Source organism: Sminthopsis crassicaudata, chromosome 1 (genome assembly GCF_048593235.1).
Source record: "Sminthopsis crassicaudata isolate SCR6 chromosome 1, ASM4859323v1, whole genome shotgun sequence".
NCBI classification, from domain to species: domain Eukaryota; kingdom Metazoa; phylum Chordata; class Mammalia; order Dasyuromorphia; family Dasyuridae; genus Sminthopsis; species Sminthopsis crassicaudata.
Genome location: NC_133617.1, coordinates 389,814,681 through 389,834,526, shown reverse-complemented (window position 1 = coordinate 389,834,526; position 19,846 = coordinate 389,814,681). Strand labels below are relative to the sequence as shown.

The following is a 19,846-nucleotide window of genomic DNA, read 5'->3' as shown; positions in this document are numbered from 1 at the left end:
TCTAAGCCTTATTAATTCTACCACTACTACATAAGCTTGAATCTGTTCCCTTCTCTCCATTCACATGGATATCACCTTATCACTTTTGACATGAATTACTGCAATAGCCTTCAAATTGGACTATCTACTTTCTATTCTATGGATCCACAAAGCTTTTTCCTAACTTTGGTTGATATAGTGATCAACCACAATTCTAGAGAGCTAATGATAAAGAATGGTACCCACATTCTGACAGAGATAATTGATTTAAGATGTAGAATAAGATAAACATTTTGAGATAAAGTCAACATAGGAATCTGTTTTGTTTGATCATGCATATTTGTTAAAGGAGTTTATTGTTTTCCTTGTGGATTTTTTTTTTCAAATTTGGGATAGATAAATAAAAAAAGTGAAGATAGAGAAATGGTGGAAGAGAAAATAAAAAGCAAGCCACTGCAACAATTTTTAGTAGCAGTGATAGGGGTTGAGGTCCCTCTAAGATTCCTTTCTGACTGCCCAACCCCCATGGCTGACCTTGATTGACAAATCTTGGTCAAAAGCACCCTTTTGAATATCCAGGCCCAGCCCCCACTATCTGCTCAGCTTCCCCAGCCCCCACCTGATCTGAGCTAACTGAAAAGTCCACCAAGAACTTGGGGGACCGCCCATTTCCTTTTAAATATAAAAGGGCCAAACTAGAGCTCTCTCTTTGCAGGAGTCCTCCCACCAACACATAGTATCCTTCTGACCATGTAAGGGTTCCTGCCCGCCCAGCGGCCACCTTCGGCCCTGGTGTCTTTCTAACTGAACTTTACTTCCAAATTTCTACAATAAACTTTTTATTTATCAATTTAGATTTTCAGCCTGTAAATTCATTTATAGGGGACACTGCGCCTCATGGGATTATCTTACTATCTATGCACTGACAAACGGGGTTCCCCCTTTCCTTTCCCTCATCAGCAACAGTATAAAAGGAAGAACAGAAAGAATCACAAAGAAGCAGCAGTATTGCTTTGAAAGTTACACTTTGTTTTTTTTATATAGTCTAATTAATTTAAGGGTCAGGGGAGGAGCCAAACACAATGTGATCAGAAGTAAAAAGGCCTTAAAGCTTGAGATTCCCAGAAATGGTTTTCTGTAAACTAGCAAGAACCACTTGGTGGGCAGGAATTCTGGTCAGCTGGTTGAGATCCACAAAAACAGACTGGCAGTGTTTCCTTCTTTAATTGGCCGTGTGTGTGTGGCCTCATAGAGCCTATATAAACTGTGGGGTCAAGGAAGTAGGTCTCTGACAGGGAATTCTACTAGGAGTAACTAAGAGTAAGTAGGAGTTCAGAAGAGTAGGAAATGAACATGTGAATAAAAGATCCTGAGCTTGCAAGTAACTGTCCTCGGGTGGTTTATCGTACATTAAACCACCACTCCATGAAGTGGTGGCCAAAGTGGAGGTCTTTGAAGACCTACAATTGAGGTATGATTGGTAAGATTGGTATAAGCACTGTAAAAGACAGTGGCCAGAGATTCTTCTGAGGGCCTAGGAATTAGGAGAGTCTGGTAATAGTGATTGCTAAGTGGGCAATCACAGTCAAAGGAAAATAAGTTGCATATAACAAGACATTCATAGCTTCATGCATAATCTCTTTTTACTCTTCTACTCTGTGTATAGAAACATTCATTTTATTTGGTGTTTGTTAAATTCAGAATAATAAGTTATTAAAAATAACATTCATAAGGCTGATCATATCACTCCATTTCTCAACAACCTCCTTTTTACCTTTAAGATAAAAGATTCCTCAAATGCACATTTAAATCTTTTCACAATCTGTCTTCAGGGGACCTTATGTGAATATTTTACATTATTCCTTTCCATGCTTTCTATGTTCCCACAAAATTGACTTATTCATTTTTTCCCAAATTCTGCATTCCACTTTGAACCTTTTGCACTAAGACTTGAATATATTCCTTCTCATTAAGATTGCAAGCTTTTTAAAGCAAGAACTGTTTTTTTTTTTTTTTTTTTTTTTTTTTTTGTATCCCTAATGCTTAGCCCAGTGCCTGGCACAAAGTAGGCACTTAGTGTTTATTTACTGATTGATTCTCACCTCTTAAATTTATCTTCTTTTGAGGTTCAGCTCATGTCTTACTACCAAGTTTTTAGCATTAATTTTCTCATCAAATAACCATGTATATACTTATGTGTTTAAGTATCATCATCTTCCAATAGAATGTAAGCTCCTGGGTACACAGACTATTTCTTTTTTGTCTCTATATCTCTCTAACTTTTACATAATTCATAGCACATAGCAGCACTTAGTAAATGCTTCTTGTTTTGGATTGGGAAGGTGAAGGAACTACGTCAGTGGATATTACTTAGGAAATTAATGCAATAGTGCAAGTAAGATATAATAAAATCACATATTAGAGTAGTAGTTGTGTAATCTTTTTTAAAGGAAAAGATAAGAAAAGCATTAGGAAAAAAGAGAACTATTTCAACTTGAGAAATAATTCAATAGGAGGGAGATGATGAAAAAGGAGAAGTTAGAAGAAATCAAAGATGATTCCAAAGTTTCATGTTGAGGTGTGAGGATGAATGATAATGCCAATATCAGAAACATGAAAAGAGGAGAAGCTGATTTGGGATTAAAGGTGATGATTTGTATATTTTGAGTGAGATGAAAATGGGATGTCCCAAGAAAACACGGAAACATGTTAAGAGAAACTAAAGAGGATAAGTTTAGAGATAAAGATCTGGGAATTACTGTCATAGAGGCAAAGGTGAAAGAGGCCTTAATGAATGTGAGTACTGAAGTAGTATGGAAGGAGAAGAAAAGGCTGAGGATAGAATTCTGGAAGCAGAAAGTGGACTCAAAAAAATGAGAAGATCTGAACTGGGATAATGCATAGTCATGAAAACTAAGAAGACAAATGTTGCAAAAAGCTCAAAGAGAATGAAGATGAGAAAAAGTCAATGAACTTAGCAATTAGGAAATCATTGATGATCTGTGAGAATAGATCTAATATAATGATGAAAGTAGAGTTAATTTTTAAGGGCTTAAAGAGAAGGTGACAAAATAGAAATGTCTTTTTAAAAAGAGATGCATAGCTCTTTTCCACCATCATTTTAAATCTGGCTCCATCCAACATGCCTCAGTTGACTCCCTCTCTGCACCACTTGCCCCCAGGTCCACAGCCTAGCCACATGGAGTTTGCCAAGGGCTCCAAAATCAATGTGAACAAGAATCAGCAAGATGATAAAATGTTTATTAGACGATTAAGCTGGGATATGAGCAAGAAAGAACTCACTGTACACCTCTCTCATTTTGGAGAGGTTGTAAATTGCATAATTAAAATTTATTCACGGAAAGATTGAGGGGATTCAGGTGGGTTCTTTTTAAAAATTACTAGTATCAGTAAAGTCTTGGAACTTAAATAATACAAGCTGGATGGCAAGTTGACATCCCCAAAGGGCTAAAGTTTTAAAGGCAAAGGAGCCCTCTTAAAAAGAATTTGTGGGCATATTGAGCCCAGATATGTCTGAATATTTTGGAACATTTGGAAAGCTGGAGAATATTGAACTTCCTATGTACACAAAAACAAATGAATAAAAAATTTTGTTGTATCATGTATACAGATGAAGAATCGATAAAGAAATTATTAGAAAACAGTTATTACCAGATTGGTTCTGGGAAGTATGAAATCAAAGTTGCCCAGCCCAAAGAAGTATACAAGCAGCAAAACAAGAACAGAAAGGAGGGAGAGGTTCTATAGTAGACAGATGAGGAGGGACTGGGAGCATAGCAGGGGTCAACAAAGCATATATAGCAAAGCATCCCAAGAAGATGGTAATCAGCAAAGGAATTATCAACTATATTAAAGGGATACATGGAGAAAACAGGTGTAACCTATCTTGCAGGATGACAATTGACCAGTGTTTGTCTCCCACGTGTATTCTTGGGATCTCTGTGACAAGAAGTGTTAATTTAGCATATTGTGAATTGCTGAAATTGTTTCTATCAGACCATACATCCCTTGATTTTTATTTTCAAGAGGAAAGCCTTTTCATTAAGCACCATAAAATAAGGCATGGTTAGTAACAACTTTTATGAGTTGACAAGATGCTCTTTAGCCTATTTGTAAAAAAACAAAAAAAAACCACAAAACCAAAAAAACTCCACTGATCTATTATGATTACTTGACACTTGCATTGAATGTGAGTATAATTCAAATTGCTTATTTTTATATTCATTGAAAATGAATCAAAGATTAATATGGTAAGATTTTCACTTTAGAATTCTAAGTAAATAAATGAATTATACTCTAAAATAGTTCATTATACTACTGCCATTGCCAAACCATAAATTGCTATTTCTTGTCAGAACATATACTTGGAAAGCTTTAGTAGAGTTACAGTTTTTGTCATGGAAGTTTTAGAAAAAGTCATGACAATAAATCCTGTAAACTCAAATATTGTTTTATATTTTAAATAAAGGTTGTTTTCCATTTAAATGAAAAAAATAGATGCATAAAAAGATCCATGAGTAACCCTATGTAATACTTTGTAGACCTCTATCCACATGCTTTAATAACTTGCTCTAAGCAATGCTCTATAGAGCTGAATGGAAATAAAGAAAGCTAATGGTAGAAGTTACTAGTGGGTGGAAGTTGAAATGACAGTTGCCATATTAGGTTAGGGTGAATAAAAGATTCTAGAGAGCTAAGTGAGAGTATTGTTGAAATTACTAATGAAAAGGCCTGAAAAAATCTAGAAAGGGAAATGATGAATTAAGAGAATGGGGAGTGGTTGAGATCATGATGAAAGAGAAGCACTGTTTCAATAGGAATGAAGAAATAGGATCAGACAATGATAATGGAAATTCTGGTCTGAGAAGAGATGGTCAGAGTTCAAGATCTTAAGAGATGGAACAGTTCTGAATTATGACAAGGCAAAGTGGATAAAATTTTACCCATAGTGTGATAAATGTGGGCAGATAGAGTAGGAGAAACTAGAAAATATCAGACTGGAATCATGTCAGTGAAAGACATAATATAAAGTGACAAAAGGACTTTAATTATCACTAAAGCTCATGGATGGGCTTGCTTTTACAAGTAAAAACAGAATTTATTAATTAATATTAATGACTAATATCAGTAGCTGGCACTGACATAGAATTTTAAAGTTTGAAATGCACTTAAAGCACATTGTCTCCTCTAATCCTTCCACAATCCAGTGAGGCAGAAAGCAGGTTTTTCCTATCCCCACCCCGATTTTATAAATGAGGAAACTGAAGCTGAAAAGATTAAATGACCACCCCATGTCAGAGATGGAATTGTAACCCATTTAGATGTGTCAATTCCTGACTCAAAATATAGCGTTCACTCCATTACACTGTCCAGCCAGAAAACAATTTATAATATTAAGGCCTTATTCTCAAGTCCATCACATAGCTTGAAACATCTAAATGTGTTCCACCACATTTCACATTTCTCCCACTCCACTTTCTCACCTCCTTCCACACATATACCTTTTAGACTTTTGACTCTGTAACTTTTAGAATTCCTCCTCTTACCAGTTACATTTACAGAACCATAATCAAATCAGAATGTGAATCAAATCAGGGTATGTTAACCTATTCCTTCATCTACTTTTCCTTCTATTCCTGTAACTTTCTAAATCATAGTTCCATAGGCTTTTACTTCCATATTTGTGCTGCCTTCCCTTTAAGAAAATAAGCTCTATGAGGACAGAAACAACCTTTCCTTTTGTATTTATATTCCCAGAACTTAGGACAGTGTTTGGCACATAATAAATACTTAATAAATAATTTTTCATTCATTCATATTCCTCTAGTTTCTTAATTCTAACCCAAAGGCAACAAGGAAAAACCAAAATATAAATATTGAGCTGATAAAATGAGAGAGAGCCTAATAACTGAGGAAAAAAGCATATAATTCTTATTGGCCATTACTCAAAAATCATTTTATGAGGAAATTAATAATAATTTTCTCTTTTATAAATGGAATCACAGGAATAAAAATAAGTGAAGTTACTTATTCAATTGTAAAGCCAGGAATGATAGGACATTCTATTAAATTTTGATGATACCTCAAATAAAGGAATAGCTTAATATTAGCTTCTTTGAATATATAGCTAAAACTAGATATAATTGCTAAACACAAGAATATATCAATCAGGGATCTGTTGTACTTTAAAACAAAAAATTTGGAAAAAACAGGAAAATGAAAATTATACAACAAACAAACAAGACAATGTATACTTACAAATGCCTTATAAATACATCCTCTGTGGAATAACAACTATAAGCAGTGGAAAATAAAAATGGAAAAGTGAGAAAAGAGAAAAAAACAAGTAATCTATAAATATGAAAAAAGATATGCTGTGTAGAAATGATAAAGAATCCTGGATGAAATGCATTAAGAATAAACACAATTTTTAAAGTTTTCTACTTCATAGAGAAGGAAAAAGGGATGAAGAAAAATTAAATTAGATTCTAATGGAAGTCAGCTAATGACATCACTTCTATCTATATTGTGAGCAAAAAGCTTTAAAGACTAGCATACTTGTTTACTCAATTAATTTCACTATTTTTTCACTTACCCAAAATATCTATATCCACAATCTAATATGATACTTTTAAAAGCAAACATGTAAACATAATGTGATCATTTTCATTGAATATTTTTTCATCTACTGATATGACAAAATTTGGATATGCTGAATCTATGCGTAGATGTTTTTTGTTTTAAAAAGATATATCCTAATCTATAATTTTTAAATTATTAAAAAAATTTTAAACCTGTTTTTTTTTTTAAGGAAAATAAAGAGATCTAACCTTCTACAAGTTTGTTTCAGGTGATAGAGCTGTGTTAAAATTTAGGGTTAGAGTTGGTATTGTATATCTGTAGTTAGTCAGAGTTGGAGGAACAAGTTTAGAGTTCTCTTTCAAAAAGTCACTTTACTTATTGGAAGGGGAAAAGGAGGGAAGAGAGGGAAATGGCCCAAAGAAGGTGTGTACGCTCATTCCTCAGGGACTTCACAATAATTATACCTCTATGGTGTACACCTCCTAGATGTACCCATTTGGTTTCATAAATCTCTCGTGACCATCTGTGATACATTCCCTGTGGATATTTTATATTCTTTAAATTAGCCTCAAATATACCAAACATAAGACTCACAGAAAGTGAGAGAACAGGGGATCTTAGGGGATACATCGTTTAACTCCCTTCCAATGAAAAGCAAAGAAACTAAAGATATGAGAAAGGACCAAGAGCTTAATATACAAGTAAAATAGATGGAAGAGAATAGCTGGCACTTGGAAAACATGACATGGTTTTTATGTTTCTTTCCAAATTATTTAATTGAAGCATCACAATAGGTCTAGAGCTGGGTTTCAGAGAATTGATTATTCCTATTTTACAGATGATGAAGCTAAAACATATAAAACATAAAAAGATTAAGTGAGCTACCCTTTGTTATCCAGTGGGATTTAAGCTGAGCCTCTCTAGATGGTGAACTTTCTATTCCATCACTCAACTTGCTCCAAGCCCAGAACCAAAACTTCACTCCTCCCACTTCAGTATTCTTTTATTATAAGACTTTTCTAAGACAAAACAAAAATGGATATCTATGATATAGAAATCTTCATTATTTCCTGTACATTTTAGCTGCTAAATTATGGCATATGATCTTCAAAAAAAATACCTGAACTCTGTAAAGCCATTTCAAGAATTGGTATCTTTTCAATGAAAGACTCACTTTTTTGGTGAAGTAATAATGTGGAACCTCAATACCCAGAAGAGCCTGGTAAACAGAAGGCCGTGGAAAACTGTCTTGAAGCAAGAGGCCATGTTCTTCAGTGCTGAAAAATGATATAATCAAAACATCTGCCTGGAAAGAGGAGAAAAATAATTGTTTTGGTTTTAATGTGGCAATATTCTTTTAAAATTTTACTTTTATCTTCCATTTTTACTTTGCAGAATATACTTAAAAGAATACACAAACACACATACACACACAGCTTCCTCATTAAAGCAAAGGGCCAATATTATATTCTACAATTTTTTCCCTAAAATAAATGGAATGATCTCCCCAAAAAGAGAAAACATAAACAAACTTGGATCTTTCTTCTTTTCAAATGAATATCTATTCCTGTGTTTTTTCTCTTCCATACTCCTACTGATTTCAGACTGGTGTCAATATTCCCTCCACTAGTGAATTATATTCTTATCTTTTCTATTCCTTTTCATAGATTCTGTTTATAAAGATATACCCAAGATACTGGACAGACGTCTTCCTCTGTAAAAAAAAAAAAAAAAAAAAAAAAAAAAGTATATATATATATATATATATATATATATATATATATATATATATATATTTACAAATACATGTGTATAGATGTATATTGTTATATGTATTTTGACATGTGTGTAGTTCCGGTATTGTACTTAGTCTATCAAACTGTTCTCCCTTACCCTTTTTATAAGACTCACCCACTTCCTCTTATAGTCATACATATCCCTCACTGTGACTTTGGGAATTACCAGTAATGAGTCATGTGCTATAATAAACTCTCACTACGATTACCCTTTCTTAAAAAAAAAAAAATATATATATATATATATAGATATATAGATATATATATGTTTATTTAATTTTTACAAAAATTTTATGCATAGGTAATTTTCCAGCATTGACAATTGCAAAACCTTTTGTTTCAACTTTTCTCCTCCTTTCCCCTTCCCCCCTCCCCCAGATGGCAGGTTGACCAATACATGTTAAATATGTGAAAGTATAAGTTAAATATAATTTATGTATACAAGTCCAAATAGTTATTTTGTTGTACAAAAAGAATCGAACTTTGAAACAGTTTTCAATTGGGGACTTCTGGCCAAGATGGCAGAGAGGAGGCACACAGCTGCTTGAGCTCCACATATTCTCTCAGAATTTGTTTCATGATAAGCCTCGGAATTGATGCCTGACCAGAAAAAAACCCACAAATAATTACCAAGAGAAGACATCTTTGAAATTCACCAGAAAAGTCTGTTTTTGCTCAGGGGCAGGGACAAACAGAACAGGAGCAGGCTGAAGGCAAGCAGTGAGAGCAGGGCAGCTCACACTGTGAAGAGCGGAGGAGGGAGGGGTGCTATCTTTGCTGTTTCTACCCCAGAGTGAATATTCTGTCTTGGCAGCAAGCCAGGATCAGCAGAGAAGCTGTAAACACTGGAGGTAAAGAATAACCCCCACTCCCCACCCAGAGAGCCTCAGAGCGCAGACACAGTGCAGCCATTGCTGTCCTGTAAGTGCCTCGCTGCTGTCTCCCTCAGTCTGTAGAGGAAGCTCGTTAACAATGTCCAGCACCATTCCCGCCCCCCAAAGCAGACCATTTGTTTTCCTTATTAATTTGTTTGATTTCGCTCTGGCAAAATGAACAAAAAATTTAAAAGGGCTCTAACCATTGGCAGCTTCTATATGGATAGAGAGCAGACTTCAAACTCTGAGGAGACTAAAAGTTGATTGTCCCCAGAGGAATCCCCTAAGGAGATATGATCTGCTCCTCAATACACAAAACTCTCATACAGGAAATCAAAAAGGCTCTCACAAGAGAGCCACAAGAGAAATGGGAAAAGGAAAGGGAAGCTTGGCAAGAGAGTCTGGAGAAGTCATCCCATGCATTCAAAGACAGAGTAGATAAAGAAATCAAATCATTGAAAAACAAAATTAGTGAATTGGAAAAGGTAAACAACTCCAAGGAAAACAGGATTAGTGAGTTGGAAAAAGAAAATAATTCTCTAAAAAATAAAATTGGCAAAATGGAAAAAAATTCCATAGAAGTAAAAAATTCACTTAAAAACTCAATTGGACAATTACAAAGAGATATAAAAAAAGTAAGTGAAGAAAATACATCATTGAAAATCAGAATCGAACAAATAGAAGTGAATGACTTGAGGAGACACCAAGAATCAGTCAAGCAAAACCAGAAAAATTAAACAATGGAAAAGAATGTCAAGTACCTTCTTGGGAAGATAACAGACCTGGAAAATAGATCCAAGATAGACAATCTGAGAATAATTGGACTCTCTGAAAAATATGAGGAAAAAAAGAGCCTGGACACTATTTTCCAGGAAATTATCAAAGAGAACTGCCCAGACGTTTTGGAAAGAGAGGGTAAAATAGACATTGAAAAAATGCATCGATCACGTACTGAAAGAGACCCTAAAATCAAAACGCCAGGAAATATAGTGGCCAAGTTCAAGAACCATCAGGTGAAGGAAAAAATATTGCAAGCTGCTAGAAAAAATCAATTCAGATATGGAGGAGCTACATAAGGATTACCCAGGATCTAGCAGCATCCACATTAATGGATCGAAGAACCTAGATTATGATATTCCAAAAGGCTAAGGAACTTAGTATGCAGCCAAGAATAACTTACCCCGCAAAAATGAGCATCTTTTTCCAGGGAAGAAGATGGACATTTAACAAAATAAATGAATTCCATCTATTCTTGATGAAAAAACCAAATCTAAAGCACTTGAAGTATAGGAATAAATGGACTATTCCTTAAAATAATTAGGAGCAGATATTTAAAACCATCAGTAAGCATCATATATAATGGCGATAAACTGGAACCTTTCCCAGTAAGATCAGGACTGAAACAAGGTTGCCCACTATCACCATTACTATTCAATAAACGCTAGCCTCGGCAATAAGAGTCGAGAAAGAGATTAAAGGAGTTAGAGTAGGTAATGAGGAAACCAAACTATCACTTTTTGCAGATGATATGATGGTATACTTAGAGAACCCCAGAGATTCTGCTAAAAAGCTATTAGAAATAATTCATAATTTTAGCAAAGTTATAGGATACAAAATAAATTCACATAAATCTTCAGCATTTTTATACATTACCAACAACATCCAATAGCAAGAGATACCAAGAGAAATTCCATTCAAAATAACTGTTGATAGTATAAAATATTTGGGAATATATCTCCCAAAGGAAAGTCAGGAATTATATGAGCAAAATTAAAAAAACACTTGCCACAAAAATAAAGTCAGATTTAAATAATTGGAAAGACATTCAGTGCTCTTGGATAGGCCGAATGAATATACTAAAGATCACAATACTCCCTAAACTAATCTATTTATTTAGTGCTATACCAATCAGACTCCCAAGAAACTATTTTAATGACCTAGAAAAAATAACAACAGAATTCATATGGAACAATAAAAGATTGAGAATTTCAAGGGAAGTAATGAAAAAAAAATTAAATGAAGGTGGTCTGGCTGTACCTGATCTAGAATTATATTATAAAGCAACAGTCACCAAAACCATTTGGTACTGGCTAAGAAATAGACTAGTTGATCAGTGGCATAGGTTAGGTTCACAGGGCAAGATAGTGAATAAAAATAGCAATCTAGTGTTTGACAAACCTAAAGATCCCAACTTTGGGGATAAGAATTCATTATTTGACAAAAACTGCTGAGAAAACTGGAAATTAGTATGGCAGAAACTAGGCATGGACCCACATTTAACATCACATACTAAGATAAGATCAAAATGGGTCCAAGATTTAGGCATAAAGAACGAAATCATAAATAAATTGGAGGAACATGGGATGGTTCACCTCTCAGACTTGTGGAGGAGGAAGGAGTTTGTGTCCAAGGGAGAACTAGAGACCATTATTGACCACAAAATAGAAAATTTTGATTATGCCAAATTAAAAAGTTTCTGCACAAACAAAACTAATGCAAACAAGATTAGAAGGGAAGGAACAAATTGGGAAAACATGTTTACAGTTAAAGATTCTGATAAAGGCCTCATCTCCAAAATATACAGAGAATTGACTCTAATAAGAAATCAAGCCATTCTCCAATCGATATATGGTCAAAGGATATAAACAGATAATTTTCAGATGATGAAACTATTTCCACTCATATGAAAGTGTTCCAAATCACTATTGATCAGAGAAATGCATATTAAGACAACTCTGAGATACCACTACACACCTGTCAGATTGGCTAAGATGACAGGAAAAAATAATGATGAATATTGGAGGGGGTGTGGGAAAACTGATACATTGTTGGTAGAGTTGTGAAAGAATCCAACCATTCTGGAGAGCAATCTGGAGTTATGCCCAAAAAGTTATCAAACTGTGCATATCTTTTGATCCAGCAGTGTTACTACCGGGCTTATATCCCAAAGAAATACTAAAGAAGGGAAAGGTACCTGTATGTGCCAAAATGTTTGTGGCAGCCCTTTTTGTAGTGGCTAGAAACTGGAAAATGAATGGATGCCCATCAATTGGAGAATGGTTGGGTAAATTATGGTGTATGAATGCTATGGAATATTATTGTTCTGTAAGAAATGACCAGCAGGAGGAATACAGAGAGGATTGGAGAGACTTACATGAACTGATGCTGAGTGAAATAAGCAGAACCAGGAGATCATTATACACTTCAACAACAATACTATATAAGGATGTATTCTGATGGAAGTGGATATCTTCAACATAGAGAAGATGTAACTCAGATCCAATTGATCAATGATGGACAGAATCAGCTATACCCAGAGAAAGAACACTGGGAAATGAGTATAAGGTGTTTGCATTTTTGTTTTTCTTCCCAGGTTATTTTTACCTTTTGAATCCAATTCTTCCTTTGTAACAACAACAAAAAAATTCGGTTTTGCACATATATAATGTATCTAGGATATAATATAACATATTTAATATGTGTGGGAATGCCTGCCATCTAGGGTAGGGGGTGGAGGGAAGGAGGGGAAAATTCAGAACAGAAAGGAATACAAGGGATAATGTTGTAAAAAATTACCCATGCATATGTACTGTCAAAAATATTATAATTATAAAATTAATAAAAAAGAAACAATGTACAATTAGCCTGTGAAGAAAATTAAAAATGCAGATGGACAAAAATAGAGGGACTGGGAATTTTATGTAATGGTTCATAGTCATCTCCCATAGTTCTCCCCCTGGGTGTAACTGGTTCAGTTCATTACTGCTCTATTGGAACTGATTTGGTTCATCTCATTGTTTGAGAGGGACACATCCATCAGAATTGATCATCATATAGTATTGTTGTTATCGTGTATGATGATCTTCTAGTCCTGCTCATTTCACTCAGCATCAATTCATGTAAGTCTCTCCAGGCCTTTCTGAAATCATCCTGCTGGTCATTTATTACAGAACAATAATATTCCATAACATACATATACCATAACTTATTCAGCCATTCTCCAATTGATGGGCATCCACGTAGTTTCCAGTTTCTAGCCACTACAAAGAGGGCTGCCACAAACATTCTTGCACATACAGGTCCCTTTCCCTTCTTTAAAATCTCTTTGGGATATAAGCCCAGTAGTAACATTGCTGGATCAAAAGGTATGCAGAGCTTAATAACTCTTAGAGCATAATTCCAATTTGCTCTTCAGAATGGCTGGATGTAATCACAATTCCACCAACAATATATCAGTGTCCCAATTTTCCCACATCCCCTCCAACATTGAGCATTATCTTTCCCTGTCATTCTAGCCAATCTGACAGGTGTGTAGTGGTATCTCAGAGTTGTCTTAATTTGCATTTCTCTAATTAATTATGACTTGGAGCATCTTTTCATATGGCTAGAAATAGTTTCAATTTCTTCGTCTGAGAACTGTTTGTTCATATCCTTTGACCATTTATCAATTGGAGAATGGCTTGATTTCTTATAGAGTCAATTCTCTATATATTTTGGAAATATGGTCTGTATCAGAATCTTTGAAAAAAATGGAGAAGTAATGAAAAAAAATTAAATGAAGGTGGTCTAGCTGTACCTGATCTAGAACTATATTATAAAGCAACAGTCACCAAAACCATTTGGTATTGGCTAAGAAATAGACTAGTTGATCAGTGGCATAGGTTAGGTTCACAGGGCAAGATAGTGAATAAAAATAGCAATCTAGTGTTTGACAAACCCAAAGATCCCAACTTTTGGGATAAGAATTCATTATTTGACAAAAATTGCTGAGAAAACTGGAAATTAGTATGGCAGAAACTAGGCATGGACCCACATTTAACATCACATACTAAGATAAGATCAAAATGGGTCCAAGATTTAGGCATAAAGAACGAAATCATAAATAAATTGGAGGAACATGGGATGGTTCACCTCTCAGACTTGTGGAGGAGGAAGGAGTTTGTGTCCAAGGGAGAACTAGAGACCATTATTGACCACAAAATAGAAAATTTTGATTATGCCAAATTAAAAAGTTTCTGCACAAACAAAACTAATGCAAACAAGATTAGAAGGGAAGGAACAAATTGGGAAAACATTTTTACAGTTAAAGATTCTGATAAAGGCCTCATCTCCAAAATATACAGAGAATTGACTTTAATTTATAAGAAATCAAGCCATTCTCCAATTGATAAATGGTCAAAGGATATGAACAGACAATTTTCAGATGATGAAATTAAAACTATTTCCACTCATATGAAAGAGTATTCCAAATCACTATTGATCAGAGAAATGCAAATTAAGACAACTCTGAGATACCACTACAGATGTGTCAGATTGGCCAAGATGACAGGAACAAATAATGAATGTTGGAGGGGATGTGGGAAAACTGGGACACTGATGCATTGTTGGTGGAGTTGTGAAAGAATCCAACCATTCTGGAGAGCAATCTGGAATTATGCCCAAAAAGTTGTCAAACTGTGCATACCCTTTGATCAGCAGTGCTACTACTGGGCTTATATCCCAAGGAAATACTAAAGAAGGGAAAGGGATCTGAATGTGCCAAAATGTTTGTGGCAGCCCTTTTTGTAGTGGCTAGAAACTGGAAAATTAATGGATGCCCATCAATTGGAGAATGGTTGGGTAAATTATGGTGTATGAATGTTATGGAATATTATTGTTCAGTAAGAAATGACCAATTGGAGGAATACAGAGAGGCTTGGAGAGACTTATATCAACTGATGCTGAGTGAAACGAGTAGAACTAGGGGATCATTATACACTTCAACAATGATACTGTATGAGGATGTATTCAGATGGAAGTGGTTATCTTCAACATAGAGAAGAGCTAAATCAGTTCCAATTGACCAATGATGGACAGAATCAGCTACACCCAGAAAAGGTACACTGGGAAATGAGTGTAAACTGAGAGCATTGTTTTTTGTTTGTTTGTTTGTTTGTTTGTTTTGTTTTGTTTCTCTTCCCAGATTATTTTTACCTTGCAAATACAATCCTTCCTTTGCAACAACAACAAAATTCGTTTCTGCACATATATATTGTACCTAAGATATACTATAAGATATTTAATATGTATGGGAATGCCTGCCATCTAGGGGAGGGGGTGGAGGAAAGGAGGGGAAAAACTCGGAACAGAGGGAGTACAAGGGATAATGTTGTAAAAAAGAAAAAAAAAACTACCTATGAATATGTACTGTCAAAGAAAATGTTATAATTATAAAAATTAATAAAAATGTTCAAAAAAAAAAGAAAAAGAAAAAGAAAAAAATATTTCCCAATTTATTACTTCCCTTATAATCTTGTCTGCATTAGTTTTGTTTATACGAAATCTTTTTAATTTGATATAATCAAATTTTTCTATTTTGTGATCAATAATGATCTCTAGTTCTTCTTTGGTCATAAAGTCCTTTCTTTTCCACAGTCTGAGAGGTTGGCATCCATTTAAAAAGAGCATAGGATTTATCTCTCAGACTGTGGAAAAGGAAGGAATTTATGATTATTGATTATTATTGGTTGCCAATAACAATATAATTGGTTGCCTATCAGTTGCCAAGGAGTGTCCTCTCTTGAACATGGCCCCTTCTCTTCTCTGATCCTGCCACCACCCTAGCACAGACCTTCCCTGCTTTATGCCTAGACTCTTACACAAAGCTGCTAATAGATCTGCCTGCCACAAGATCCTCCCCTCCTCCAGGCCACCATTAGCTGTGAAAAGTGATCTTCCTCAAGCACAAATCTGACCATGTCACCGCCATCAGGTCCCCATCACATCTCTAGGATAAAACACAAACTCCTATGTGGTCTCCTATTAGGATTACAAGATGATAACTCAGATTGTCTGGGCAATTCTCTAGCTCAGAATTCACACTTTTGGTTTGGGCTTTTAAGGGGAGTTTACACCTTTAAAAGGAGCAAGTTCATTGGCTGTAGGAGTTCTCACAAGCCCCGTTGAGTTCTCACTAGCCCAATCTCTGCTAGAATAAAAGGGGAGGGCAGTTGGGCAAGGAGAGGCTAGGCTGGGAGAGTGAGTTGAGAAGGCAGTCTGGAAGGATAACTTGGAAGCAACCGGACCTTTACAATTTGGCTCCCAATGTGGGGCAAGGACTTATTCTGAGCCCTTCAGAGGAGCTAGCCCAGAACTTCAGCCTCCAAAGCCCTCTATAACCAGGCCTCCCCCTTCCAGCTTCTCACCCCACCCGACACTATTTTTGATCCCATGATCCCAACTTCCTGACTCTTCTTCACATAAGACATTCCATGTCCTGACTCTGGGCACTATCACTGGCAGTTCCTCATCCCTGAAATGCTCTTCTTTCTCTCTGCCTCCTGGCTTCCTTTAAGTCCTAGCTGAAATCTCACTTTCTATGGAAAGCCTTTTCCAAAACCTGCTGATTCTAGTGCCTTTTCTCTTGTTGATTATTCCATATATGCATATACACATGCATGTATCTACATACATATGTATACATGTGTATATATGTAAATTGTTATATATATTCATATTCCTGGAACTGTATTATTTTTCCATAGTTTGTACATGTTGTTCCTTACCTTAGACTGTGAATTCCTTGAGGATATGGGTATGGAACATAACTTTCGCCCTTCTTGTATGTCCAACACTTAGTACAGTACCTGACACATGGTAGGCCCTTAAGAGAAGAATATATATTGACAGACTGACTCTATGTGAAAACCGAAGATGTAGAATTTTGGAAGAAAAGTACTTGCTTGTTGCCTTCTTTTTCATCAAGGATATCCCTGATGTGCATGTATATATTCTTTTTTTTTAATCAAAATATTATGAAGATCTGATAGTAGACCTACAGGTCACTTACTGATATCTTCAGTCACTTTTTAAAATATAACAAGAGTACCACCTTTGATGTTTTGCATTTGAAACTTTCCACTATTGGAAGCATCTTGAAAGTCATTCTCTGAATAGTTTAAAGTTATATATGTTTTGTGTGATTGCACATGTGTAACACATATTAAGTGCTTACTGTCTTAGGGGAAAGGGAGCAGAGAATTTGGACCTCAAAATTTTAAAAATGATTATTAAAATTATCTTATAAATTGGAAAAAAAGCTATTTTGAAAATAAAATTATATGCTTTTAGTGTGGATTTTTTTTCCCAGTATGTCAGGTCTATTCTTCTCAAATTCTTCTATTTGAACTATTACCAAGAGTGAACTCAAAATGGTAAAGTTGCAGGAAGAAGTACAGCTGAGCTATAACACAACTCCTCAAAATAATTAAGAAAATACCATTGAATCTTCATAGGTAGCTCTTAACAATTCAAGATTATAATAAGGAGAAAGGTTATAAGAATTCTCAAGACCTATATCCAGAAGAAGAAAATTACTTCAAAATGTCTCCACAGAAAAACTGATACAAGAAAAATACAATTTGTAAACAATCAGAATTCCTGGGAGAGATATAGCAAGAGATTAAAATATTTTTATAAATAAAAGTGCTTTTAAAAATTGGAAAACAAGGGCAGGTAGATGGTGCAGTGGATAGAATGCTGGCCTTGAAGTCAGAAGGACCTGTGTTCAAATCCAGCCTCAGACACTTAATACCTTTTACCTATGTGACCCTGGGCAAGTCACTCAACCCCAATTGCCTCAGCAAAATAAAACAAAACAAATGGAAAACAAATGACAGCTATGAAAGGAAGAACACAAAACCTTATTTAAGTCACAAATTTCTTGAAAACTGGAATGGCCCAAAGAGAAGATAATGACTCTGTAGTATTAAAACAAAATCAGAGACTAAAAAAATAGGGAAAAAAAAGTATCGCCAAGAAAAAATGATCCAAAAAAGAGATTAAAGAAAGATATTTAAGAATCACTGAACTACATCAATTGAAAAATGGCTGAATAATTTATGGTATATGTATGTTATGGAATATTATTGTTCTACAAGAAAGAATCAGCAGGATGATTTCAGAAAGGCCTAGAGAGACTTACATGAACAGAAGCTAAGTGAAGTGAGTAGAACCAAGAGAACATTATACACAGCAATAACAAGATTATATGATGATCAGTTCTGATGGATGTTTTTTCAACACTGAGGTGATTCAGGCCAGTTCCAATAGTCTTGTGATGGAGAGAATCATCTGCACCCAGAAAGAGGACTGTGGGAACTGAGTATGGATCACAATATAACATTTTCACTTTTTTGTTGTTGTTTGCTTTTTGTTTTTTCCCATTTTTTTCCTTTTTGATATGATTTTTCTTGTGCAACATGTTGTGGAAATAGGCACGTTTGACAAATATTGGATTACTTGCTGTCTAGGAAAGGGAGTGGGGGGGGGAAGGTAGGGAAAAAAATTTGGAACACAAGTTTTGCAAGTGTGAATGTTGAAAATTATCTACTTGTGTGTTTTGAAAATAAAAAGCTATTCCGAATAAATTATGGTACATTAATGTTATGGAATATTATTGTTCTGTAAGAAATGACCAGCAGGAGGATTTTAGAAAGGCCTGTAGAGAGTTACATGAATTGATGCTGAGTGAAATGAGCAGGACCAGGAGATCATTATATACTTCTACAACAATACTATATGATGATCAATTCTGATAGGCGTGGCCATCTTTAACAATGAAATTAACCAAATCAGTTCCATTTGTTCAATAATGAATAGAACCAGCTACATCTAGAGAAAGAACTCTGGGAAAAGAATGTGAACCACTACATAGCATTTCCAATCCCTGTTTTTATCCACTTACATTTTTTATTTCTTTCTCAGATTAATTTTTCATTATTTCAAAGTCTGATTCTTCTTGTGCAGCAAAATAACTGTATGGATATGTACACATATATTATATTTAACATATACTTTAACATATTTAACATGTATTGGTCTACTTGCCATATGGGGGAGAGGGTGGAGGGAAGGAGGGGAAAAATTGAAACAGAAGGTTTTGCAAGGGTCAGTGATGAAAAATTACCCATGCATATATCTTGTAAATAAAAAGCTATTATAAAAAAAAAGAAAAGAAAAAACTATTATTATTTAAAAAAAAAAAGAATCACTGTACTACCTGAAATCCATGACCAAATAAAAAACCTAGAAATCATATTTCAAGAACGCTTTAGGAAAAACTGCTCAGATCTCTTAGAATCAGAAAGTAAAATAGAAATAGAAGATTCTTTTAAGAGTGGAAAAGGAAAAGAAATGGAATAAAAGGGGTATAAAAGAAAACACGGATGAGAAATATTGTCCTCCGGAATTGAAATCCACAAATATGTCTACATAAACATGGAAGAAGAAATGAATGAACAGCTGACACTTGAACCTCACTCTCTTATTGAATTGGTCCAAAGGAGGAAAAAATTCACTTACAAAAACAATTGGATATATGAATACATTTCACTCAACAGAAGTACCAACATGACACTCATGATAGTAAGGAAAGAAGGAAGATAGGAGAATAAATTAAGGCACTACTCCCAAGCAAAACAAATTCTTAATTAAGAATGTGCAAAAACATTATAGCAGCTTTTTTAAGGGGGTAAAGCACTGAAATTTAAGCAAGTTCCCATCAATTAGAGAATGGTGGAATAAGTTATGGTAAATAAATGTAATGGAATACTA

The 19,846-nt window shown here is 34.8% G+C and overlaps 1 protein-coding gene and 1 pseudogene across 3 annotated transcripts in view; one reads left to right on the top strand and one right to left on the bottom strand.

Moving 5' to 3' along the window:
• Positions 1 to 19,846, bottom strand: part of IFT140 (intraflagellar transport 140) — a 209,010-nt gene that overhangs the window by 90,575 nt on the left and 98,589 nt on the right. For all 3 annotated transcript variants that reach the window (XM_074279619.1, XM_074279618.1, XM_074279621.1), the window contains one exon: positions 7,757 to 7,888. In XM_074279619.1, coding sequence (XP_074135720.1) covers positions 7,757 to 7,888 — 132 coding nt within the window. The remainder of the gene's footprint in view (positions 1 to 7,756; positions 7,889 to 19,846) is intronic.
• On the top strand, positions 2,686 to 3,747 carry LOC141552221 (heterogeneous nuclear ribonucleoprotein D-like pseudogene; annotated as a pseudogene).